We start from the raw sequence: 27,738 nt of genomic DNA on the forward strand, positions 1-27,738 counted from the left end.
AGCAGCTGAATGTCTTCCATACAATGCACCTGTGCCTCAAGTATTTCTTCCCTACAAACTTTATTTCATAAACTGTGCATGTGACAGTCTCCTCTGTTTTGTGACCCTTCATGTGTAACTGCAAAGTACATTCATGGCAAAACATTGCATCCCAATCGGTACAACTTAAGGTTTTCTCTAGGTGTTTAATGGAATGTTCCTCAAGCTGTTTGGCCAAATAAAAACCTTTCCCACACTGCGAGCAGCTGTAGGGTTTTGTATAGGACTGAAGATGTCTTGTCAACCATTTCTTCTTGAAACATTTTCCACAATGGGAACAGATGAGGGGCCCCTCATTGGCCACGTCCCCACGTTGGAGATCTTCTCCATCCCTACCTGGGTCTTGTTTGTCTGGGTCTGATCCAGATGGGGCCTGAGGGTCAAGGTCAGCATCCTCGCTGGGATCAAACTCAAGGAGCCATCCATCTTCTGATGAAAGTGAGGACAGGGGGGCAAGGCTAGAATCCTCCTCCTGATAATCTGACTCAGAAGAAGATCCCTCATCTGTAACAGAGAGGGTCATTGTGGTTGTTGCTGTGCACATGCAGAAGAAACCAGTTAGATAAATCATCTGACTGTAGCAACAACAACAAATGTAGTGTTGTGCTATTATTTATGTTACACAGGAAATAGAAATGTTCTGTTTTAAATGGGTACTGGGAACACAACAATACATACACTCACCCTTTACTGCTACTTTTTGTGTTGCTACTCATAGCCGCGGGAAATAGGGGTGCTGCAGCATCCCCTGATAAATATACATTATTTCGCCCAAATCATATTACTCCTGTCTGAACAGACATACAGAGCCTTCAGAAAGTATTCATACACCTTGACTTACTGCACATTTTGTTGAGTCACAGCCTGAATTCAAATTTGATTAAACAGATTTGTTTTTCCCCTCACCCATCTATCTACACACAATACCCCATAATTACAAAGTGAACAAAATGTTTTTAGAAATGTTTGCAAATGTATTGAAAATGAAGTACAGATATATCTCATTTACATAAGTATTCACACCCCTGAGTCAATACTTTGTAGAAGCACCTTTGGCAGCGATTACAGCTGTCTTTCTGGGTAAGTCTCTAAGAGCTTTCCACACCTGGATTGTGCAACATTTGCCCATTCTTAAAAAAATTATTCAAGTTCTGTCAAATTGGTTGTTGATCATTGCTAGACAACCATTTTCAGGTCTCGCCATAGATTTTCAAGTAGATTTAAGTAAAAACTGTAACACGGCCACTTGGGAACATTCACTGTTGGTAAGCAAGCCTTGTGTTTTAGGTTATTATCCTGCTGAAAGGTGAATTCATCTCCCAATGTCTGGTGGAAAGCAGACTGACCAGGTTTTTCTCTAGGATTTTGCCTGTGCTTAGCTCTATTCCATTTCTTTTTTTATCCTGAAAAACTCCCTAGTCCTTAACAATTAAAAGCATACTCATAACATGATGCAGCCACCACCATGCTTGAAAATATGGAGGGTGGTACTCAGTAATGTGTTGTATTGGATTTGCCACAAACATAACACTTTGTATTCAGGACAAAAAGTTAATTGCTTTGCCACATTTTTAGCAGTATTACTTTTGTTGATCCATCCTCAGTTTTCTCCTATCACAGCCATTCAAATATGTAACTGTTTGAAAGTCACCATTGTCCTCATGGTGAACTCCCTTCCTCTACGGCAACTGAGTTAGGAAGGACGCCTGTATCTTTGTAGTGACTGGGTGTCCATCCAAAGTGTAATTAATAACTTCACCATGCTCAAAGGGATCTACCAATAGGTGCCCTTCTTTGCGAGGCATTGAAAAAACTCCATGGTCTTTGTGGTTGAAATGCACTGCTCAACCGAGGGACCTTACAGATAATTGTATGTGTGGGGTACAGAGATGAGGTAGTCATTCAAAAATCATGTTAAACATTATTATTGCACACCGAGTCCATGTAACATATTATGTGACTTGTTAAGCACATTTGTACCCCTGAACTTATTTAGGCTTGCCATAACAAAAGGGCTTCAATACTCAAGACATTTCATTTTTCATTATTAATTCATTTGTAAAGATTTTTAAAAAACAATCAAACTTTGACATTATGAGGTATTGTGTGTAGGCCAGTGACAAAAAAATCTAAATGTAATCCATTTTAAATTCAGGCTGTAACACAACAAAATGTGGAAAAATAAATTGATGTGGTTTGGTAAATGTTTGTTTCGTTTCACATAAATACTTTTTAGCGCTTGGCTACTTTTGGTTTGTTTCCAATTATAAATACAACATTGCTTCCACACAAGACTTGAACATGTTTCTGACTTGCCTTAATGGTGCCAAATTCTGACCATCAACAGGTGATTTGCTTAACGACCGACTTTATTGAGATGGAAACTAAGACACAATGGAAATATGGTTTGACGTTTAATGAAGCGCTAACAGATATGCCCGTCTAATTAGCTAGATTATCCTATTGAAGGTTCGAAAGGTTGGGCCTTTTACACATTTAAATAAACAATTCCAACAGTGTGCTTGCCAAAAACTGCTTGCTTTACAAACAAAAATGAATTATGAAGCCTATTATAGCCTAGGTTTCCATCACCTCGGTCTAAGGCTGTACCATAGCCACCTGTAGCATACAACATATGACTGCATTTAGTGGTTTGGATCACTGCATAAAAGCCAACGTTTTGAAACGACAGTCGCATGGATCCTGGTTACAGCTCAAGCTATTGTGTTCTCATATTTTTCCACCTCCAAAAATATATGCTCATTAGGAGTCAATGCATGTCATAGGGATCCCCTATGCACACGTACGTGTAAATAAAACCTATATCTAATATGCAAATATTTGGATTTAAGCTGATTTCCCACAATAATAGCAATGACAACCTTGGGGTTGTAAACTCTGGGTTTGGAAATCAGAAGTGCTCCTGAGTACAAAATACCCCTCTTTCACAGCGACACCATATACAGGAAATTGTGTTCGATGCAATTTACATGACCAATATGAAAAATGCTGATTGGCCACTCTTTATGGGCCACAAAATGAGCAGCAATGCTCCTCTGTGTGTAAACTCTGTACTTGGAAACTAGAAATGCTCCTGAGTAGAATTCCTGCCCCCCCCCCCCCCCTTTACTGTGACACAACGTACAGAAAATGGTGTACGGTGCAATAGGCTATGCATGTCCAATATGAAAAATGTACTGAACATCATGCAATACCAATGGGTTGAAAAACAATGGCATTTAAATGTGTTTTCTAAAGTTGATTATAATTACAGCATTACTATTATCGTTATTACTATTAACAGTAGCATTATAAATTAATGTTTTGTTATTTGTATTACTGTTGTTACCATAACTATCTAGTAATCATTCATATTAATGTTGTAGTCAATGCTATAACATTATTTGTGCTATTAAGGCTATTAACTTTTTTGATATTGTTAAACAACATTTTAAGTCTACTAACATTTCCTAATAAAATGTTACGAATTTCGAACATTTTTATAACCGTTTTGCATCGTCATTGCGGGACTTTTATTTTGAAGGGAAATCGCCGAGGTCACGGCCTTATCAAGGCGCTACGTGGTCATTCTGACGTCTGCATTGGCCGTGCAGCATTTACGGTGATATGGCCTCTGCAGAAGTCAGGGCATTCATACTTTTTGCGCTTCGCCGAGCAGCAGAGCTGTTGTGAAGGAAGTGAGTTTGTGTTTATACAGGACCTCCCGCCAACCAATCATGTCAATGCGGAGCTATACAGAGCCCTCCGCATTGTTACAAAACTTGCGAGGCGCACAGCGATGCGGTCCAGAGCTCAATTTGGCTTCTGCGTGCCTTCAGAGGCACCGCAATTGCGTCACATCATCCATACGGCGTCTCCGACCATATTTTCAGATAAAGCATGAATTGGCTTGTTCTTGCTGGCGGAATTACAGAGCGCCTCTTATCCGCTGTCGAATGTTTCCGGTCCCACTCTGTATTATTGTCCGATAGAAAACAAGCAAGCGAGCAGCAATGTTCCCACCATTGACAGTAAAATAAAGAGCATGTTATATTATAGGACACCTAATGCGGTCCTATCAAGGGCATTTATTTTTGTGGAATTTGTTTGAACATTAAACATACCACATTGGTCATAAGTATTTAAAACAAACACTGAAAAATGCAGATCTTGTGAGCTGACAAAAATGAAGAAGAGGGTGTTCAGAAAGTGTTACCAAAGCCAAATGCCAGCTGCTGATACATACACTTTTATATTCTTGGCACGTGAATCACCTGGCTCTGTATCAGTTCATCAAAAGAGGACCATCGCGCTCTCCCAGTTCACCTCTCCCAGTTCACCCATAAGTTTGAGTGATTTTATCTTCTGATATGCTAAGAAAGGAAGATCTGTGCAAACTGAGGTTAAAGGGAAACAATAACACTCGTTAAGTATAAACATTCATGAAGAGAATTTTGACTATAGAGGTTTATTAAAATGTACTTTAAGAGCCCAAAGCTAACTGTAATTGTAAAACATTTTATTTTTCCTACGGCGCAATGTCACACAGGTCACTTTTTCAACATAACCTCAAGGGGTTTTCAATGTTTTTAGTTTAGTAAGTTCTTGAGTACCAACATTTTCACACTGCCATATTATTCAGAGGCCCTGTGCCATTCATCTTAGACCTGTTTCTTCAGTAATCCTCTGCACTGTTTCCAGGAGCTGGTTTCCAGTTGTACTTGCACTTGTGGACTTTCAGATTGTGTCTACAGGCATAGGCATTCCCACAGTCTTTGCACACAAATGCTTTGACACCAGTGTGCACACGCTCGTGAGATTTTAGATGACCTTTCTGGCTGAACCTCTTACCACATTGATCACACTCAAATGGTTTCTCGCCTGTGTGAGTGCGCATGTGAACTTTAAGGAAATTGTACATAAAACCTTTCCCGCAAACTTTACAGTAATATGGTTTCAACCCTGTGTGAGTGACCTTGTGAATTTTAAGTGAATGATGATACCTAAAACCTTCCCCACAAATGTCACATTTGAATGGTTTCTCTCCTGTGTGAATGCGCACATGCTGATCCAGAGAAACTTTCACATAGAAGGCTTTACCGCAGTGATTGCAGACATATGGCTTTGGCCCAGACGGCTGAATTGGCGCAGACTGCAGCTTTGGGCCAGACCGCAGCTTTTCCTGAAGTGTAAGGTGACGCCTCTTGTGACTCCGGAGGGAGGAAGGTTCAAAGAAGGCTTTCTCACAGACATCACACTTGTAAGGCCTTTCACCAGTGTGCCTTATTTTATGGATCTTCAGGGTTCCGGACTGGGTGAACCGTTTACCACAAACATCACAGCAATATAATTTCTGGCCTGTGTGAGTTCTCTTGTGTCTGCTGAGATTAGCACCTTGACTAAACTTTTTTCCACAAACATCACAAGAAAAAGGTTTCTCTGCCCCGTGTAGAGTCATATGGCTTTTGAGATGGCACTTTCGACCAAAACATTTGCCACACACGTCGCAGACAAAATATTTTTCTTTTGTTTCTCCAGGATGGGTGACCACCATATGCTTTCTGAGAGCAGGTGCATCGCTGAAACATTGGCCACATAAAGTACAGCTATGATCCTTTTCTATATGACTCCTCTTATGGACAGCTAAGGTTGAAGTGGTAAAGAAAAGTTTGCCGCAGGTTTCACAGCAATACTTCCTCTCCCCTGAATGCGTAGCCTCGTGATCAACCAGTCTTCGTCTCCACTTAAAGGTCTTCGGGCAAAGAGAGCAGCTGAATGTCTTCTGTGCATCACTACTACACTTGTGCCTCTCTAGTCCTGTTTCCCCTAGAAACTTTTTTTCACAAACTGTGCATGCGACCGTTTTCTTCGTTTTGTGACGCTTCATGTGTGACTGCAAAGCAGGTTTCTGGCGAAACACTGCGTCACAATCGGCACAACTGAAGGGTGTCTCTCCAGAATGTGTCATGGAGTGTTCCTCAAGCCTCCTCTTCAAGCTAAAACATCTCCCACACTGCAAGCAGCTATAGGGTTTTGAATGGGTCCGAAGGTGTTTATTCAATAAACATTTCATCTTGAAATCTTTTCCACAATGAGAACAACTGAAGGGCTGCCTGTCTCGTTTGTCTTGGTCTGTTGCAGATAGGGTCTGGGGGCCAAGAGCAACCTCTTCTTGTGGATGAAACTGAGGGAGCGAATCCTCATCTGATACAGTTGAGGACAGTGGGGCAAAGTCAGGTTGATCATCATGATGATTAGACTCAGATCCCTCATCTGTAAAAGAGATGGTCATTGTTAATTTTGTTGTGGACATGAAGAAACCAGTACATACATAAATTAAGGAAAATATATCATCAAAATAACACACAAAAACACTCCACACCTTAGTCATAGTAGATCTCTAAATCATATAGGCTGCGCTACCTAACAATATGTAGCATACACTGTGTAGCGAACGGCAGGGCAGAGAAGCAAACCCAGGTTGCTGGTGTGAAAGGCAAACACCCTACGCATCCCGCCAATAGGGTTAACCCACTTGGTGGGAATTGTAACGTGGCTCATAGAGAGGATCGCTACACTGCCTCCTCCGAACGGGAAGGCACGTCCCTGTGCTTCTACTACTCAGCACCCTGACACGTCCAGGCCTAGCTACAGATTTGTAAGGGGCTAATGTGATTCTCCATAACCTGTTACAGGACAGGTACTGTTTGGCGTAGCAGAGAATTTTCGACCACCATAACTTGCCGATACCATCTTTGTTCTCAATTCAACCAAACATGGATTCTTCTAATATGTCTGTGACTAGCTGCAGGTGGTTCGTTTGAATTTAGAAAATGCTCCGTTATTAAAATAAATACACATTTTGATCCATTAAGTTTTACAACAGTGTGTATGCCGCTATCTTGTCCATTTCAAATCTTCTCTCAATGAGCGGGTTCGATTAATCTCGCCCGGGTGAGTTTTGCATCGGCTTAAAAAGTTGATTTCATTCAATTTGGAACAGGGCTGCCTCCCGGGCGTGAGCCAGGTGTCCCATTCAAAGCCAAAGGCAAAGTCGGCTCAAAACAAAACTGATGTAATTAAGCATGTGTAGTAATTAGTAGGATTCTGTGTTCCTATGCAAAAGTGATTGCTTTATCCGACTTCCCATTGAAAAACAGTTAGAAAATTCAAACATTTATTTCAAGGAAAATAGATTTGGTATGTTTCTGGACAATGCACAATCCTGCCTTGTTGACAAAATGGCAGAGCGGCACAGATTACTGTTCGATTTGAGAATGGCGCTCCTCCCTCCTCACTATCGCCCGATGATGTGACGGGCCTTTGCCCGGTGCCCCGCGGCTCAGCATAATCGAATCCGCCCACTGATTGAGACCGGTGGGTCCACCCCGAAGTGCCGCATGTAACGATGACACCTGTCTCGATCAATGACAGAAGATTTGAAATACACAATAAAAATGTATTTATTTTAATAACAGCGCATTTTCTAAATTCAAACGTACCACCTGCAAATGGACACGGACATATTAGAAGATAAGTGTTTGGCCGAATCAATAACTAAAGATAGTATAGCCAAGTTAAGGTTGGTCGTAAACTCTCTGTGCTACGCTAAACAGTACTATCCTGTAACGGGTAATGGAAAATGACATTAGCCTGTTATAAATCTGTAGCTAGTCCGGGCCGTGCGTTCCGATGGTCTTACATCCGCCATCCCACTTCTGACACCAATGAAGCGAACAGCGGGGCAGAGAAGCAAACCCAGGTCGCTGGTGTGAAAGCCAAACACCCTAAGGTTAACTTAGCTGCTTTCATCAACGCAGGTGTATTTGCATACACTAGCGTTGCTTCCTATTGTATTGGGTAGCACAAAAACAGACCACAGGAAGCCAGAAGTTAAATAAAATTCAATTTCAACTTACTGTGCCGATGGGCAGGACTGTTGGTCATTATGACTAGGGGATTTTTAGACAAAATATCTAAAAGGATTATATTATTAAATAGACTTTCCAAATGTGGGTCTTTTGTAGACCCACTTCCTCTCTGCTTTCCTGACTTCAAAATAAAAGACCTCCACGTGCGCCATGAGGACAAAAAAAAAAGAAGAATAACTTGTGGAGGACAACAGACCTACGTTTTAAAAGTCTTTAATAACTTGTTGCTTTAGATATCGTCTCAAATTCCCCCGTTATAATGACCTACACTGTAACGGGTAATGGAAAATTACATTAGCCTGTTACAAATCTGTAGCTAGTCCGGGCTGTGCGTTCCGTTGGCCTTACATCCGCTATCCTAACTTCTGGCTTCCTGTGGACTGTTTTTGTGCAACATAATACAATAGGACGCAACGCTAGTATATGTAAATACCAGGGGAGAACGACTGCCCCCTTCTCATTGAAGTCACAGAAGTTTAAGGACGACCACGGTACTGCAGAGATTGTTAGCAGAAAACAGGATCCCCCTCCATTTTAGTGAATGGAAAAATAGCAAATATTTGTAGTCAGTCTGTGTAAATAAATACTTTTTAAAAATAAAATCATGGTACCAATAATTGCTTCTAATACACCAGTGCCTTCAGAAAATACCCCTCGACTTATTCCACATTTTGTTGTGTTACAGCCTGAATTCAAAATGGATTAAATATATTTTATTTCTCACTAATCTACACACAATACCACATAATGACAGTGATAACAGAATTCTCATTTACATAAGTATTTACATCCGAGTCAATACATTGTAGAAGCACCTTTGGCGGCGATTACAGATTTGAGTTGTCTTGGGTATGTCAAGGACTTTCACATTCTTGTTCTGAAGCCATTCCAGCGTTGCTTTGGCAGTATGCTTGAGGTCATTGTCCTGTTGGAACGTACGGTCGTTTGCACTCTGAAGCAGGTTCTAATCTAATGTATTTGGCTCCATTCATTGTTCCCGCTATCCTTACCAGTCTCCCAGTCCTTGCCGCTGAAAAGCGTCCCCATAGCATGATGCTGCCACCACAATGCTTCACGGTAGGGATGGTGTTAGACAGGTGAGCTGTGCCTGCTTTTCTCCAGACATAGCACTTTGCATTCAGGCCAAAGGGTTACATTTTTGTCTCATCACACCACAGAATCGTTTGCCTTATGCTCTGAGAGTCTTTCACGTGCCTTTTTGCAAACTCCAGTCGTGCAGTCAAGTGCCTTTATCCTCAGGAGTGGCTTCCGTCTGGTCAATTTCCCATAATGCCAGATTGGTGAGGTGCTGTAGAGACAGCCAAGGAACTCAGTAGTTCTGTCAGAGTGGTCATTGGGTTCTTGGTCACCTCCCTGACTAAGATCCTTCTTGCCTGGTGGCTCAGTTTGGTCAGAGAGCCAGCTCTAGGCAGAGTCTGGGTAGTTCCATATTTTTTCCATTTTCCAATGATTGAAACCACTGTGCTCTTGGAAACTTTCAACACTCTAGAAATTGTTTTATACCCTTCCCCAGATATACTGTATGCCTCATCACAATTCTATCTCAGAGATATACAGACAGTTCCTTGGGCTTCATAGTATAGTTTCTAGTCTGACATCCACTGTCAACGGTGGGCCCTTACATAGACAGTTGTGTTTCTTTCTAAATCATGTCCAAACATCTGAATTGGCCACAGGTGGACTCCAATCAAGTTGTAGTGACAACTCAAGGATAATCAAAGGAAATTGGATACACCAGAGCTCAATTTGGAGTGTCATAGCAAAAGGGTGTGAATACTTACAGTGCATTCGGAAAGTATTCAGACCCCTTGACTTTTTCAATTTTCTTACGTTACTGCCTTATTCTAAAATGTATTAAATAATTGTTCTCCCCTCATCAAATCAATAATACCCCATAATGACAAAGCAAAAACAGGCTTTTAGACATTTTTGCAAATGTATTAAAAAATTTAAAATGGAAATATCACATTTACATGAATATTCAGACCCTTTACTCAGAACTTTGTTGAAGCACCCTTGGCAGCGATTACAGCCTAGAGTCTTCTTGGGTATGACGCTACAAGCTTGGCACACCTGTATTTGGGGAGTTTCTCCCAATCTTTTCTGCAGATCCTCTCAAGCTCTGTCAGGTTGGATGGGGAGCGTCGCTGCACAGCTCTTTTCAGGTCTCTCCAGAGATGTTTGATCGGGTTGAAGTCCGGGCTCTGGCTGGGCCAGTATGAGGTCCTGAGTGCTCGAGCAGGTTTTCATCAAGGATCTCTGTACTTTGCTCCGTTCATCTTTCCCTCGATCCTGACTAGTCTCCCAGTCCCTGCCACTTAAAAACATCCCCACAGCATGATGCTACCACCACCATGCTTCACTGTAAGGATGTTGCCAGGTTTCCTCCAGACATGACGCTTGGCATTCAGGCAAAATAGTTCCATCTTGGTTTAATCAGACCAGAGAATCTTGTTTCTTATGGTCAGAGTCCTTTAGGTGCCTTTTGGTAAACTCCAAGCGGGATGTCATGTGCCTTTTACTGAGGAGTGGCTTCCGTCTGGCCACTCTACCATAAAGGCCTGATTGGTGGAGTGCTGCAGAGTTTTGCTTGCTAGCCAACCAGGGATGGGCATTTGACTGTTCGAGTACTAAATGTTTCTTTCTTTCACATACTCGAAAAAAAGAACATTTTCAGAACATTAATTTTTTGGGCATGCATTTTTCTATATGCCAACAGTGAGCAACAATGCCTAATTCATCATAGCCATTACAGATAACGAATCCTAATACATTCACTCAATAAAAAAACAAGTACCATTTAAGATTAATTTATTGAAACTGTAATATCAACTGGTTACATTATATCGTGGAACACAATCTTCAAAAAGGTAGCAACCTCAGCAGTGTGGCGATTGCTTGTAGAAGCCCATGGTTGTGCAATGGCATAGCCTCGTTTTGTTAATTTAGTAGACAAGACGCTCTTATTTCCCGAGCCCTTATCAGAGTCAAGTATGGCTGACCCCAATTAGTCGACTGGTCGATTGTTTGGTTGACCAAGATTTTATTTTAGTCGAGCAGTAGTAAATAAATAAATATGCAGTGCATTCGGAAAGTATTCAGACCCCTTCACTTTTTCCACATTGTTACGTTACAGCCTTTTTCTAAATGGATGAAATTATTTTTTTCCTCAATCTACACACAATACCCCATAATGGCAAAGCGAAAACAGGTTTTTAGAAATTAAAAACAGAAATGCCTTATTTACATAAGTATTCAGACCATTTGCTATGAGCCTCGAAATTGAGCTCAGGTGCATCCTGTTTCCATTGATCATCCTTGAGATGTTTCTACAACCTGATTGGAGTCAACCTGTGGTAAATTCAATTGATTGGACATGATGTGGAAAGGCACACACCTGTCTAAATAAGGTCCCACAGTTCACAGTGCATGTCAGAGCAAAAACCAAGCCATGAGGTCGAAGGAATTGTCCGTAGAGCTCCGAGACAGGACTGTGTCGAGGCACAGATCTGGGGAAGGGTACCAAAAAATATCTGCAGCATTGAAGGTCCCCAAGAACACAGTGGCCTCCATTCTTAAATGGAAGCAGTTTGGAACACCAAGACTCTTCCTAGAGCTGGCCGCCTGGCCAAACGGAGCAATCGCGGGTGGCCAGACGGAAGCCACTCCTCAGTAAAAGCCACATGACAGCCCGCTTGGAGTTTGCCAAAAGGTACCTAAAGGACTCTCAGACCATGAGTAACGAGATTCTCTGGTCTGATGAAACCAAGATTTAACTATTTGGCCTGAATGCCAAGCATCACATCTGGAGGAAACCTGGCACAATCCCTACAGTGAAGCATGGTGGTGGCAGCATCATGCTGTGGGGATGTTTTTCAGCAGCAGGGACTGTGAGACTAGTCAGGATCGAGGGAAAGATGAATGGAGCAAAGTACAAAGAAATCCTTGATGAAAACCTGCTGCAGAGCGCTCAGGACCTCAGACTGGGGCGAAGGTTCACCTTCCAACAGGACAACGACCCTAAGCACACAGCCAAGACAACGCAGGAGTGACTTCGGGACAAGTCTCTGAATGTCCTTGAGTGGCCCAGCCAGAGCCCGGAATCCAATCGAACATCTCTGGAGAGACCTGAAAATAGCTGTGCAGCGACGCTCCCCATCCAACTTGACAGAGCTTGAGAGGATCTGCAGAGAAGAATGTGAGAAACTATAGACTGAAGGCTGTAATCGCTGCCAAAGGTGCTTCAACAAAATACTGAGTAAGATTTCTAAATAAACTGTTTTTGCTTTGTCATTATGGGATATTGTGTGTAGATTGATGAGGGAAAAAACTATTTAATTTTAGAATAAGGCTGTAATGTAACAAAATGTGGCAAAAGTCAAGGGGTCTGAATACTTTCCGAATGCACTGTATGTAGGTATTTATATTTTATGTCACACCCATCTCAGTGAAATAATCCAATGCGGAGGCCACAGGGATGGCACAGTCCAAGAAGAAGAGTGTGCTAAAATGCACGTCTCTCTCCAGAATGCGCTCTCCTGCCAATTTGTGCACATTCATTGTTTCATAACTTCATTGTGTTAATTGTTTGCATTTGACTGTTAGTGTCTTAATTCCCCATTACATCCATCACCAGTAGTACATTTACCATTAATTCCTATAATTTCTCATCTACAATGTTTGTTTGGTTACGGTAATTTCTGTTAATGCCTTCAACATATTATTCCAGTGTTTTACCATTCTCATTGTTGGAGTGGACACGTTGTTTGTTTATTTCATTCCTTTTACGAGTTTTGTCAATTTAGTCATCGTCTTTTGTTTGGAGCTCTCCTGTCAATGTTGAGTAAGGACGCGCACTTGATTACGCATAGAAGTAGGCCTATAGGCTACCTGGCCTGCGCGCAAATGTAGGCATATAAATGTAGGCATATAAATGTGCCCATTTGGGGATCTGATAGTATTTCTGATTGGCTTAACGCACCACCACTAATGAGCTGTGTAGCTTCTCAAAGTAATGTTTTCTTCACCTCAAACAGCAAGCAAACAAAGAGAATGACAACAGTTCCTCAATGTATTTTAAACATCTTTCCAGCTCTTTCCCTTTCGATAACCACTAAGCTTGAAAGCGAAAAATGTCATGCTCTGATCCAGTGGAAACGTCATAAAATAGGGTTGCCTGATTACTTCTTATCCCTTAGCGAAAATAGCCTACAGCAGTGTCTGTCCTAAGCTCACTGGCACAGGAAACTGAGGGCCCAGAATATTTTATACAATGTTGCGAACTTCGGGCCGACCCAAGTTAATAGTTGATACAATGTTTCAAGTTCGGTGCAGACAGGCCATGAGTAGCCAATGTGATTCATAGGATATGTATTATTATTTTTTATTGGGATATTTTCTACCTACAGGCTGCAATGTTTTTATTTGTTGGCTTTATGTAGGCTATTTTTACATAGTTGGCGATATAAGTTACTTTTTAGGTTTGTATCATTTTCATTTAGATAGAATTTTGATTAACCACATGACAATGATTTTGAGATACGAAGACGTTATTATAAATTAAATGAAACTGTTCCACGAAAATTTGCATATGAAAACCATATCTCGCACTCAGATCGGTAGAAATGGTAAGATAAATTGGTATTCCACATGAGAAAGGTTGCCAACTCCTCGTGTAGCCTATTACCGGCAACTTCAGGAGAGTAATGGCAGTAACTGCGAAAGCCAGCAGGAGCGGGAGGAGGATGGTCATGTCAGGTTAAGTTTTTTTTCTTCTGGTTATCTCGAGTCATTTGTGTCTCATTTCATCAAACAGTGCGCTTAAAGCATCAGACAAGCTCAATGCATATAGTTGATTTTATTAAAACACATAGGGTGTGTCTATAGGCTATGTGGATTTTTTTTTTTTTTTATGTTGACCAATCGATTGGTTCGAAAGAACAAGACAACTTTTGGTCGACCAAGATTATTTTTTTTGTCGGGTACAGCCCTACAGTCAAGAAAACTATTTTATAGTAAAAAAACATGATGTAATATAACAGAATAAAATAGAACAGAATAGTGCGAAGTGATTCGCATCTCGCATCTGGAACAGTTATTCTCAAAGAGTGATCATTTGAAACGGTGCTCAATTTGGCAAGTTGAAAGACATTTTTTAGGGTTACAAACCAATATCTGCCTTCTTTTTGATATACAGACATTTGATTTAGTTTATTATGCCTGTTCCTTTGGATTTTCTAAATGGATTAACAATTCTACATTGAACACTGCATGGGGATGAATTATGGCCAGGACATCTGTATGGTGAGTCGGCCTAGGCTTAATGATTGATGAAAATACGCTCTGTCTTTATCAAACTAATGTTTTTGCATATTTGTGGAACCTGTCTATGTTTAGGGGGGGTAAATAGCTTTAGAGGTCCTCTGTAGCTCAATTGGTAGAGCATGACGCTTGTAACGCCAGGGTAGTGGGTTCGATCCCCGGGACCACCCATACGTAAAAATGTATGCACACATGACTGTAAGTCGCTTTGGATAAAAGCGTCTGCTAAATGGCATATTATTATATTATTATTATAGCCTAGGCTAGCCAATTCTAAATGCCACTAACAGTTCGCAAAGTAGGGCCGTCACTAACGTTACTTCTTAACCCTAGCCACACAGTTAACCTTATGCCTAACCCTACCCTTAAATTAAGACCAAAAAGCTAATTTTTGTTTTCAGGAATTTCTACGATATAGCCAATTTCGACTTTGTGGCTGTGGCAACTAGTGACAACCGCAAAGTAGCCTAAGTGGAAAACAACACAATTGTTCCAAAACTGCAGATCACCGTTGGAACATATTTCCCTACTTCAGTCAACCAGTCCATTTAGAATTTGTGATAAAACTGTCGTCATTTGGCAAGGAATGTACTGTAGCTTGTGCGTCCCATCAGTTAGATACGTTTTTATAGGCATTTATTTATGTGCACATAGCATGCGTGTGTAGAGGGAGCAGTAGGAATGGAATTTAGTGAGAGAGAGACACGGAGGGAAAAGGGAATTTAGGGAGCAGAACTGTGTGACGCTTGGCTTGGTTTATTTTTTGTTGTGTACCACAGATGCACATGTACAAATGGAACACTAGAGTCAAAGCAAATGAACGTCGTCTTCAAGACACATTTTTGACCAAATAGTTTTACATTATTCTATTTTTTTTTTTAAATCTCTGGTTAAAGATAGTTTTGACCTCAGTTCAAGTACTCGATTACTCATGCCCATCCCTACAACCAACTACTACGTCAATGCCGCTATCAAGCCAATCTGCTAACTTTAGCTAAATTAAATATATGAAACTAACTATGACTAGATAATTTTGTGCACAATTCTTTTTCTTCATTAAAAACTGTTCATCCGATGGATTTTGGATGTCCTTGGTATTATTTATTTGTTAGAGGGCCAACTTTACCATATTATAGTGGAAGCATACATACAGTCGTGGTCAAAAGTTGAGAATGACACAAGTATTGGTCTTCACAAAGTTTGCTGCTTCAGTGTTTTTAGATATTGTTGTCAGATGTTACTATGGTATACTGAAGTATAATTACAAGCATTCCATAAGTGTCAAAGGCTTTTATTGACAATTACATTAAGTTTATGCAAAGAGTCAATATTTGCAGTGTTGACACTTCTTTTTCAAGACCTCTGCAATCCGCCCTGGCATGCTGTCAATTAACTTCTGGGCCACATTCTGACTGGTGGCAGCCCATTCTTGCATAATCAATGCTTGGAGTTTGTCAGAATTTGTGGGTTTTTGGTTGTCCACCCGCCTCTTGAGGATTGACCACAAGTTCTCATGGGATTAAGGTCTGGGGAGTTTCCTGGCCATGGACCCAAAATGTCGATGTTTTGTTCCCCGAGCCACTTAGTTATCACTTTTGCCTCATGGCAAGATGCTTTACTGTTGGCATGACACAGGACTGATGGTAGCGCTCACATTGTCTTCTCCGGACAAGCTTTTTTCCGGATGCCCCAAACAATCGGAAAGGGGATTCATCAGAGAAAATGACTTTACCCCAGTCCTCAGCAGTCCAATCCCTGTACCTTTAGCAGAATATCAGTCTGTCCCTGATGTTTTTCCTGGAGAGAAGTGGCTTCCTCGCTGCCCTTCTTGACACCAGGCCATCCTCCAAAAGTCTTCGCTTCACTGTGCGTGCAGATGCAATCACACCTGCCTGCTGCCATTCCTGAGTAAGCTCTGCACTGGTGGTGCCTCGATCCCGCAGCTGAATCAACTTTAGGAGACGGTCCTGGCGCTTGCTGGACTTTCTTGGGCGACCTGAAGCCTTCTTCACAACAACTGAACCTCTCTCCTTGAAGTTCTTGATGATCCAATAAATGGTTGATTTAGGTGCAATCTTACTAGCAGCAATATCCTTGCCTGTGAAGCCCTTTTTGTGCAAAGCAATGATGACGGCACGCTTCCTTGCAGGTGACCATGGTTACCAGAGGAAGAACAATTATTTCAAGCACCACCCTACTTTTAAAGCATCCAGTCTGTTATTCTAATATGTACATGTAGGTAGAGTTATTAAAGTGACTATGCATAGATAATAAACAGACAGTAGCAGCAGCGTAAAAGATGGACGGACGGGGGGGCTATGCAAATAGTCTGGGTAGCCATTTGATTAGATGTTCATGAGTCTTATGGCTTGGGGGTAGAAGCTGTTAAGAAGCCTCTTGGACCTAGACTTGTGTGTGATGTGGACACCAAGGAACTTGAAGCTCTCAACCTGCTCCACTACAGCCCCATCGATGAGAATGGTGACGTGCTCAGTCCTCTTCTTTTTCCTGTAGTCCACAATCAAATCCTTTGTCTTGATCACATTGACGAAGAGGTTGTTGTCCTGGCACCACACGGCCAGGTCTCTGACCTCCTCCCTATAGGCTGTCTCGTCGTTGTCGGTGATCAGGCCTACCACTGTTGTGTCATCGGAAAAACTTAATGATGATATTGGAGTCGTGCCTGGCCATGCAGTCATGAGTGAACAGGGAGTACAGGAGGGGACTGAGCACGCACCCTTGAGGGGCCTCCGTGTTGAGGATCAGCATGGCGGATGTGTTGTTACCTACTCTTACCACCTGGGGGCGGCCCGTCAGGAAGTCCAGGATCCAGTTGCAGAGGGATGTGTTTAGTCCCAGGGTCCTTAGCTTAGTAATAATAATATAATAATAATAATAATAATAATAATAATAATAAGCCATTTAGCAGACGCTTTTATCCAAAGCGACTTACAGTCATGCGTGCATACATTTTTGTGTATGGGTGGTCCCGGGGATCGAACCCACTACCTTGGCGTTACAAGCGCCGTGCTCTACCAGCTGAGCTACAGAGGACCACAGTGATGAGCTTTGAGGGTACTATGGTGTTGAACGCTGAGCTGTAGTCAATTAATAGTATTCTCACATAGGTGTTCCTGTTGTCCAGGTGTGAAAGGGCAGTGTGGAGCGCAATAGAGATTGCATATTCTGTGGATCTGTTGGGGCGGTATGCAAATTGAGTGGGTCTAGGGTTTCTGGGATAATGGTGTTGATGTGAGCCATGACCAGCCTTTCAAAGCACTTCATGGCTACAGATGTGAGTGCTACGGGTCGGTAGTCATTTAGGCAGGTTACCTTAGTGTTCTTGGGCACAGGGACTATGGTGGTCTGCTTGAAACATGTTGGTATTACAGACTCAGACAGGGAGAGGTTGAAAATGTCAGTGAAGACACTTGCCAGTTGGTCAGCGCATGCTCGGAGTACACGTCCTGGTAATCTGTCTGGCCCTGCGGCCTTGTGAATGTTGACCTGTTTAAAGGTCTTACTCACATCGACTACGGAGAGCGTGATCACACAGTCATCCAGAACAGCTGATGCTCTCATGCATGTTTCAGTGTTACTTGCCTCGAAGCAAGCATTGAAGTAATTTAGCTTGTCTGGTAGCCTCGCGTCACTGGGCAGCTCGCGGCTGTGCTTCCCTTTGTAGTCTGTAATAGTCACCTCACGATCGCGCATTCTTCTCTCTTCCGTAGCAGTCGTAAAAGAAACAGACTGGACAAGTAGATGCGCAATGGATTATGGTCATTGTAGTTAATTGCCACGTTTTATGTGCTAAACTATGTAGCGTATTGCCCTATTGGAAACTACAACTCCCTACTACACCTCACAGTTCAGGCTGGATCTGATTTATCTCTAGAGAAACTGTGCTATGTGAGCATTGAGCTCACAGAAGAGGAAAAAATGAACTAAAAGGAAATGAAATAATTTAACAAATGTTGGTCAATTAGTTGTTTAAACACTGGAGTGAAAAAAAACGAAATTTTGGTAAGATCGCTCAGGACTAATGTGCTAAACATACAAATAAAACAGAAAAATATATTAAAACATTTTCCTTAAAGTATATATTTTTTTGAAATTACTATTGTTACTGTCCCCACTACAACAACAAAAAAACACATGTAATTTTGTCCTTAAAACATTTAATTCAAATACTGTAGAATTCCATTCATTCCTATGGAGGACTGCTCCTAATGGGAAGTGCCAATATGGCCGACCGGTGGCTTCAAACCCTTAATAGCCTTTACATAGCATCAGCAATCCGTGGCTCTATATCGATCGATCCTATAGTGAGGATCGCTATAATATTGATGTTGCACATATTGACCTTACACAGGAAACGGAAATGTTCTGATTCAACGGTCACTGTGTGCTCCTTCTATTGTACTAGTCTAGGAACATTACCAACATTAGCAAAAGACGTTACATACTCACCCCTTCGTGGTTTTTCTTCCGTCCTTCCTCCTGCCCGACGGACAGGCCTGTTTTCAGCAGTCTTCTCCACCGCTCTCACTTCTGATTCGATCACGTACGTGAGCAGTGCTATTTTCTCCACCGAGGTTTTACTCAACACCTCCATGAATGATGCAAACTTTCTCTGAAAGATTAAGAATAATTGAACTTCCTGATACCGTTACTGAAAATTAAAAACACACTCACTGCCTCATTGTCACTGCCTGAAGTGAAGCTTTGAATAAATGACAGTTAATTTATGCACTCACCGTGTTGGTTTTATTCACGCGTGTCATTTCTCTCTTTAGCAAACTATTTTCTTCATTTTCCATAACAGCAACAAAGCACTCGTCTAGGAGTCTCGACACCTCCCTTACTGCTGATTCAACGAATATATCCATAATAGTAGATAATTGTGTCTGAAAAACCTCGTTGCTCGACATGGTTGTTATCGCCGCTCTGAAGCCAGCAAGAATAATGTAGTACTTCCGGGTCATGTATTTCTTCTTCTTCTACTATGGCATTATGGCGATCCGCAAACAACGTTAGAGGATTGTGGAAAAATGTGTGGAAATATTCTTCTTCAATGAGGTTTAACGGCGGTTGGCATCCAATTTGTTGCATTACCGCCACCTACTAGACTGGAGTTCAACTCCCTTATCTTTCCTTGAAAAATAAATTAAACCAAAGCAAATAAATATCCTACCATCTAATACTACACACACACCTTCAACACTACAACTAATAATTAACCCCACCCTTCTCCACTGTTTAAATACACTCACTCCTACCTCATGCGATCAACCTGAATTGATGGGACATAACCACTTAACACTCCCTGTAACTCTTCTGCTGTCAAGTCTCGCACACCCAAATATCTCTCTGCAGCTGCCACCACCACCTCAATTTTCTTTGATTTGCGTTCCATCCCTGCAGTACAATTAATAACCATTGCTATAAACGCTAAAAATCCAATCTTGCTGAACCATATATCACTTTTTGATTTATCCCTCTGTACTGGTACATCTCTACTTTTGTGGAAATATCACCTTGATTAACTCTTTAGTATTATCCCAGTTTACCTATTTGCTTATGGTCTTGCCTACGCCTAGCGAACAGTTTTTTAAATTATATGAGAAAAAAATATTCCATTTTATTTGGAACGGCAAGCCAGACAAAATTAAACGGGCCTATTTATATAATGAATATGAATTCGGAGGACAGAAATGATTAAATATTAAAGCATTTGACCTATCACTAAAAGCTTTAGTCATACAAAAGTTTTACTTAAATCCGAACTGGTTCTCTTGCAAATTAGTAAGATTGTCTCACCCAATGTTCAAGAATGGCCTTTTTCCCTTTGTTTAAAAAAAGTATAATTTTCGTAAATGATATCATCGGTAGGACTGGTGGAGTTGTTGCACATGCAGCTAACAAAAACATATGGAAATGTCTGCTCTACCCAAAATTACAACCAAATAATTGCAGCATTACCGCAAAAATGGAAGAGGAAAGTGGAAGGGGGAAAATGTAAGGAACTTGTCTGTCGGTCTTGCATTAAAGAACATAATTGGTTAAAGAAAACTGTGATAAATAACAAAGTATACCAGTTTCATTTAAGGACCAAAGGATTGACAGCCATTTACATTTTAGTCATTTAGCAGACGCTCTTATCCAGAGCGACTTACAGTTAGTGAGTGCATACATTTTTATATTTTTTATACTGGAATCGAACCCACAACCCTGGCGTTGCAAATGCCATGCTCTATCTGGCATAGGAATGAGACGGCAGGACTTAGAAAACCGATCCACAACGACCAGGATCGTGGTGTTCCCTTGTGAGGGGGGAAGGTCCGTCACAAAATCCACCGATAGGTGGGACCACGGCCGTTGTGGAACGGGTAGGGGTTGTAATTTCCCTCTGGGCAGATGTCTAGGTGCCTTACACTGGGCGCACACCGAGCAGGAGGAAACATAAACCCTCACGTCCTTGGCTAAAGTGGGCCACCAGTACTTCCCACTAAGACAGTGCACTGTCCGACCGATGCCAGGATGACCAGAGGAGGGTGACATGTGAGCCCAATAGATCACGAACCTCGAGCGGCACGTACATCCGACCTTCTGGACACTGGGGAGGAGTGGCCTCGGTACGTAACGCCTGCTCGATGTCTGCGTCAACCTCCCACACCACCGGTGCCATCAGACACGACGCCGGAAGTATGGGAGTGGGCTCAATGGACCTCTCCTCTGTGTCATACAGTCGGGACAGGGCGTCTGCCTTAGCGTTCTGGGAACCTGGTCTGTAAGTGAGAGTAAACACAAAACGAGTGAAGAACTTGGCCCACCTTGCCTGACAAGAGTTCAGCCTCCTCGCCGCCCGGATGTACTCCAGATTACGATGGTCAGTCAAAATGAGAAAAGGGTGTTTAGCTCCCTCAAGCCAATGCCTCCACACTTTCAGAGCTTTAACCACAGCTAACAGCTCCCGGTCCCCCACATCATAGTTGCGCTCCGCCGGACTGAGCTTCTTAGAAAAGAAAGCACAGGCGCAGAGTTTTGGTGGCGTACCCGAGCGCTGAGACAGTACAGCTCCAATCCCAGCCTCGGACGCGTCCACCTCAACCTGGAATGCCAAGGAAGGATCCGGATGAGCCAGCACCGGAGCCGAAGTAAACAGGTCCTTCAGATGCCCAAAAGCCCTGTCCGCCTCCGCTGACCACTGCAGACGCACCGGTCCTCCCTTTAGCAAGGAGGTAATGGGAGCTGCTACCTGACCAAAGCCCCGGATAAACCTCCGGTAGTAATTGGCAAAACCCAAGAATCGCTGCACCTCCTTCACCGTGGTTGGAGTCGGCCAATTACGAACGGCTGAAATGCGGTCAATCTCCACACCTGACGCGGACAGGCGGTGTCCTAGGAAGGAGATGGATTCTTGGAAGAACAGACATTTTTCCGCCTTCACATACAGGTCATGCTCCAACAGTCGACCAAGCACCCGACGCACCAGGGACACATGCTCGGCTCGTGTAGCGGAGTATATGAGAATGTCATCAATATACACCACTGCACCCTGTCCATGCAGGTCCCTGAAAATCTCATCAACAAAAGATTGGAAGACTGAAGGAGCATTCATCAAACCGTATGGCATGACGAGGTACTCATAGTGCCCCAAGGTGATACTAAATGCAGTCTTCCACTCATCTCCCTCCTGGATACGCACCAGGTTGTACGCGCTCCTGAGATCCAATTTCGTGAAGAAGCGCGCCCCGTGCAATGACTCCGTCATGCTCGCAATCAGAGGTAATGGATAGCTGTATTTACAGTGATCTGATTTAGACCACGGTAGTCAATGCACGGGCGTAAGCCACCATCCTTCTTCTTCACAAAAAATTAACTCGATGACACAGGGGAAGTGGAAGGCCGAATGTATCCTTGTCTCAGAGATTCGGTGACATATGTTTCCATAGCCGCCGTCTCCTCCTGTGACAGAGGATACAGGTGACTCCGGGAAAGCGCAGCGCCTACCTGGAGATTTATCGCACAATCCCCCTGTCGATGGGGTGGTAATTGAGTCGCCTTCTTTTTACAGAAGGTGAGAGCCAAATCGGCATATTCAGGTGGAATGTGCATGGTGGGAACCTGGTTTGGACTTTCCACCGTAGTTGCCCCTACGGAAACACCTACACACCTCCCCAAGCACTGACTTGACCATCCCTTGAGTGCCCTCTGTTGCCATGAAATAGTGGGGTCATGAGAAGTTAACCAGGGAAGCCCCAACACCACTGGAAACGCAGGAGAATCAATCAGATATAGACTAATTATTTCCTCATGCCCCTCCTGAGTCTTCATCCAGAGTGACGCTGTGACCTCCCTAATCAGATCTGACCCTAAAGGGCGACTATCTAGGGCATGTATAGGGAAGGGCACATCAACTGGCACAATAGGAATCCCTAACCTACGGGTAAACTGACGATCAATAAAGTTCCCAGCTGCGCCTGAATCTACTAGCGCCTTATGCTGGGAATGAGAAGAAAACTCAGGAAATACAACATTTATACACATATGCGCAACAGGGAGCTCTGGGTGAGTTGGGTGCCTACTCACCTGAAACGGTTCATCAGTGCGCTGCCTAATGCCTCGACTCCTTGAAGGCCCTCCCCAGCACCGACCAGCAGTGTGTCCTCTGCAGCCACAGTTGGTGCAGGGGACGGCCCCTCTACCGGCCTCCCTCATAGCAGCACCTCCGAGCTCCATAGGGGTAGGATCGGAGGTGCTGGGGGATGGAATGGACGGCCCCTCTACCGGACGTCCGCGGGTGGCCAACAGGTTATCCAGTCAGATTGACATATCCACTAGTTGGTCCAGGTTTAGGTTGGTGTCCCTGCAGGCCAATTCCCGACGAACATCCTCCCTTAAGCTGCAACGGTAGTGGTCGATGAGGGCCCTCTCATTCCATCCTGCGCTGGCAGCCAGAGTCCGAAAGTCCAGTTCAAATTCCTGCACGCTCACCCGCCGCTCTCCCCTCTGGTGGATGATCGAATACTGCCCTAAAGCGGCGGGTAAACTCTGCATAGCTTACAGTTGCGGCGTCTATTCCCCCCCATTCGGCGTTGGCCCACTCCAGCGCTTTACCGGACAGACAGGAGATGAGGGCGGACACGCTCTCGTATCCCGAGGGAGCCGGGTGGATGGTTGCCAGGTAGAGCTCTACCTGGAGCAGAAAACCCTGACACCCGGCAGCTGTACCGTCATAAGCCCTTGGGAGCGAGAGCCGAATCCCACTGGACCCAGATGGTGAAGAGATGGACATCGGTGTAGGTGGTGGTGTAATTGGTCCATAGTATTTACTACTCGTTCAATAGCTGTGCCGAGAGCCTGGATCATGGCCGCTTGTTGTTGGATGCGTTCCTCCATCGATCCGGCTGGCACAGCTGTTCCTGCTGACTCCATGTTATGGTGCGTGTTTCTGTCAAGGCGTCAGTATAATGCGGTAGGCGAAGTCAGGCGCAGGACACAGAGCTAATCAAAAGCGTACTTTACTCAAAGGTAAAAGAATGAACAGCAAACCTCCACGCAGGGATGGAACAATCCCGCACACTAACGACAACCAAGACTAATACAAACACGCACAACACACAGTGTGAGACAGAGGGTTAAATAGGGAAGACATAACTACATGATGGGAAACAGGTGTGACCAATTAAGACAAAACAAGTCGAATATAGATACATGGATCGGTAGCAGCTAGTACTCCGGTGACGACGAACACTGAAGCCTGCCCGAGCAAGGAGGAGGGGCAGCCTCTGCTGAATCCGTGACAATCATACTGTACATCCTGATGCCTAATCACCTTACCCTTATAGATATCTACCTCTACCACCCCAACCCAGCTAACAATTCTAGTGAGAGAGAACATGTTTGTAATCAAATCAAATCAAATTGTATTTGTCACATGCGCCGAATACAACAGGTGTAGACCTTACAGTGAAATGCTTCCTTACAAGCCCTTAACCAACAATGCAATTTTAAGAAAGAACACCCCAAAAAATCACACAACAAAATACAATATAAAATTATACGAAATAAAAGTAACAAATAATGAAAGAGCAGCAGTAAAATAACAATAGCGAGGCTATATACAGGGGGCAACGGTACCGAATCAATGTGCGGGGGCACTGGTTAGTCGAGGTAATTGAGGTAATATGTACAGTGAGGGGAAAAAGTATTTGATACCCTGCTGATTTTGTATGTTTGCCCACTGACATGATCAGTCTATAATTTTAATGGTAGGTTTATTTGAACAGTGAGAGACAGATTAACAACAAAAAAATCCAGAAAAATGCATGTGAAAAATGTTATAAATTGATTTGCATTTTAATGAGGGAAATAAGTATTTGACCCCTCTGCAAAACATGACTTAGTACTTGGTGGCAAAAACCTTTCTGGCAATCACAGAGGCCAGACGTTTCTTGTAGTTGGCCACCAGGTTTGCACACATCTCAGGAGCGATTTTGTTCCACTTCTCTTTGCAGATCTTCTCCAAGTCATTTGAGGCTGAAGTTTGGCAACTCGAACCTTCAGCTCCCTCCACAGATTTTCTATGGGATTAAGGTCTGGAGACTGGCTAGGCCACACCAGGACCTTAATGTGCTTCTTCTTGAGCCACTCCTTTGTTGCCTTGGCCGTGTGTTTTGGGTCATTGTCATGCTGGAATACCCATCCACGACCCATTTTCAATGCCCTGGCTGAGGGAAGGAGGTTCTCACCCAAGATTTGATGGTACATGGCCCTGTGCATCGTCCCTTTGATGCGGTGAAGTTGTCCTGTCCCCTTAGCAGAAAAACACCCCCAAAGCATAATGTTTCCACCTCCATGTTTGACGGTGGGGATGGTGTTCTTGGGGTCATAGGCAGCATTCCTCCTCCTCCAAACACGGCAAGTTGAGTTGATGCCAAAGAGCTCAATTTTGGTCTCATCTGACCACAACACTTTCACCCAGTTCTCCTCTGAATCATTCAGATGTTCATTGGCAAACTTCAGACGGCCCTGTATATGTGCTTTCTTGAACAGGGGGACCTTGCGGATGCTGCAGGATTTCAGTCCTTCACGACGTAGTGTGTTACCAATTGTTTTCTTGGTGACTATGGTCCCAGCTGCCATGCGTTTTTCTGGATTTTTTTTGTTGTTATTATGTCTCTCACTGTTCAAATAAACCTACCATTAAAATTATAGACGGATCATTTCTTTGTCAGTGGGCAAACGTACAAAATCAGCAGGGGATCAAATACTTTTTTCCCTCACTGTATATGTAGGTAGAGTTATTAAAGTGACTATGCATAGATAATAAACAGGGAGTAGCAGCAGCGTATAAGAGGGGTGGGGGGGCGGACAATGCAAATAGTCTGGGTAGCCATTTGATTAGATGTTCAGGAGTCTCATGGCTTGGGGGTAGAATCTGTTTAGAAGCCTCTTGGACCTAGACTTGGAGCTCCGGTACTGCTTGCCTTGCGGTAGCAGAGAGAACAGTCTATGACTAGGGTGACTGGAGTCTTTGACAATTTTTAGGGCCTTCCTCTGACACTGCCTGGTATAGAGGTCCTGGATGGCAGGAAGCTTGGCCCCGGTGATGTACTGGGCCATACGCACTACCCTCTGGAGTGCCTTGCGGTCAGAGGCCGAGCAGTTGCCACACCAGGCAGTGATGCAACCAGTCAGGATGCTCTCGGTGGTGCAGCTATAGAACCTTTTGAGGATCTGAGGACCCATGCCAAATCTTTTCAGTCTCCTTAGGGGGAATAGGTTTTGTCGTGCCCTCTTCACGACTGTCTTGGTGTACTTGGACCATGTTAGTTTGTTGGTGATGTGGACACCAAGGAACTTGAAGCTCTCAACCTGCTCCACTACAGCCCCGTCGATGAGAATGGGGACGTGCTCAGTCCTCTTCTTTTTCCTGTGGTCCACAATCATCTCCTTTGTCTTGATCACGTTGAGGGAGAGGTTGTTGTCCTGGCACCACACAGCCAGGTCTCTGACCTCCTCCCTATAGGCTGTCTCGTCGTTGTCAGTGATCAACACTACCACTGTTGTGTCATCGGCAAACTTAATGATGATATTGGAGTCGTGCCTGGCCATGCAGTCATGAGTGAACAGGGAGTACAGGAGGGGACTGAGCACGCACCCCTGAGGGGCCCCCGTGTTGAGGATCAGCATGGCGGATGTGTTGTTACCTACCCTTACCACCTGAGTGTGGCCCGTCAGGAAGTCCAGGATCCAGTTGCAGAGGGATGTGTTTAGTCCCAGGGTCCTTAGCTTAGTGATGAGCTTTGAGGGCACTATGGTGTTGAACGCTGAGCTGTAGTCAATTAATAATATTCTCACATAGGTGTTCCTGTTGTCCAGGTGTGAAAGGGCAGTGTGGAGCGCAATAGAGATTGCATATTCTGTGGATCTGTTGGGGCGGTATGCAAATTGGAGTGGGTCTAGGGTTTCTGGGATAATGGTGTTGATGTGAGCCATGACCAGCCATTCAAAGCACTTCATGGCTACAGATGTGAGTGCTACGGGTCGGTAGTCATTTAGGCAGGTTACCTTAGTGTTCTTGGGCACAGGGACTATCGGGGTCTGCTTGAAACATGTTGGTATTACAGACTCAGACAGGGAGAGGTTGAAAATGTCAGTGAAGACACTTGCCAGTTGGTCAGCGCATGGTACACGTCCTGGTAATCCGTCTGGCCCTGCGGCCTTGTGAATGTTGACCTGTTTAAAGGTCTTACTCACATCGGCTACGGAGAGCGTGATCACACAGTCGTCCGGAACAGCTGATGCTCTCATGCATGTTTCAGTGTTCCTTGCCTCGAAGCGAGCATTGAAGTAATTTAGCTCGTCTGGTAGGCTCGTGTCACTGGGCAGCTCGCGGCTGTGCTTCCCTTTGTAGTCTGTAATAGTTTGCAAGCCCTGCCACATCCGACGAGCGTCGGAGCCGGTGTAGTACAATTCGATCTTAGTCCTGTATTGGCGCTTTGCCTGTTTGATGGTTCGTCGGAGGGCATAGCGGGATTTCTTATAAGCGTCAGGGTTAGAGTCCCGCTCCTTGAAAGTGGCAGCTCTACCCTTTAGCTCAGTGCGGATGTTGCCTGTAATCCATGGCTTCTGGTTGGGGTACATACAGTCACTGTGGGGACGACGTCATCAATGCACTTATTGATGAAGCCAGTGACTGATGTGAAATCCCGGAACATATTCCAGTCTGTGCTAGCAAAACAGTACTGTAGCTTAACATCTGCTTCATCTGACCACTTTTTAATTGACTGAGTCACTGGTGCTTCCTGCTTTAGTTTTTGCTTGTAAGCAGGAATCAGGAGGATAGAATTATGGTCAGATTTGCCAAATGGAGGGCGAGGGAGAGCTTTGTACACGTGTGGAGTAAAGGTGGTCTAGA

General features: G+C 43.7%; 1 protein-coding gene across 1 annotated transcript; it reads right to left on the reverse strand.

Moving 5' to 3' along the window:
* Positions 1 to 4,541: 4,541 nt before the first annotated feature.
* On the reverse strand, positions 4,542 to 19,270 carry LOC311100367 (uncharacterized protein). The gene is made up of 3 exons (XM_084141262.1): positions 19,070 to 19,270; positions 18,783 to 18,945; positions 4,542 to 6,312 (listed from the first exon to the last, which is right to left on the reverse strand). The coding sequence occupies exons 1-3, from the start codon at positions 19,241 to 19,243 to the stop codon at positions 4,715 to 4,717; spliced, it is 1,935 nt and encodes a 644-aa protein (XP_083997388.1). The 5' UTR covers positions 19,244 to 19,270; the 3' UTR covers positions 4,542 to 4,714.
* Positions 19,271 to 27,738: the final 8,468 nt, after the last annotated feature.

This window comes from Coregonus lavaretus, assembly GCF_964263955.1.
Source record: "Coregonus lavaretus genome assembly, chromosome: 25".
NCBI classification, from domain to species: Eukaryota; Metazoa; Chordata; class Actinopteri; order Salmoniformes; family Salmonidae; genus Coregonus; species Coregonus lavaretus.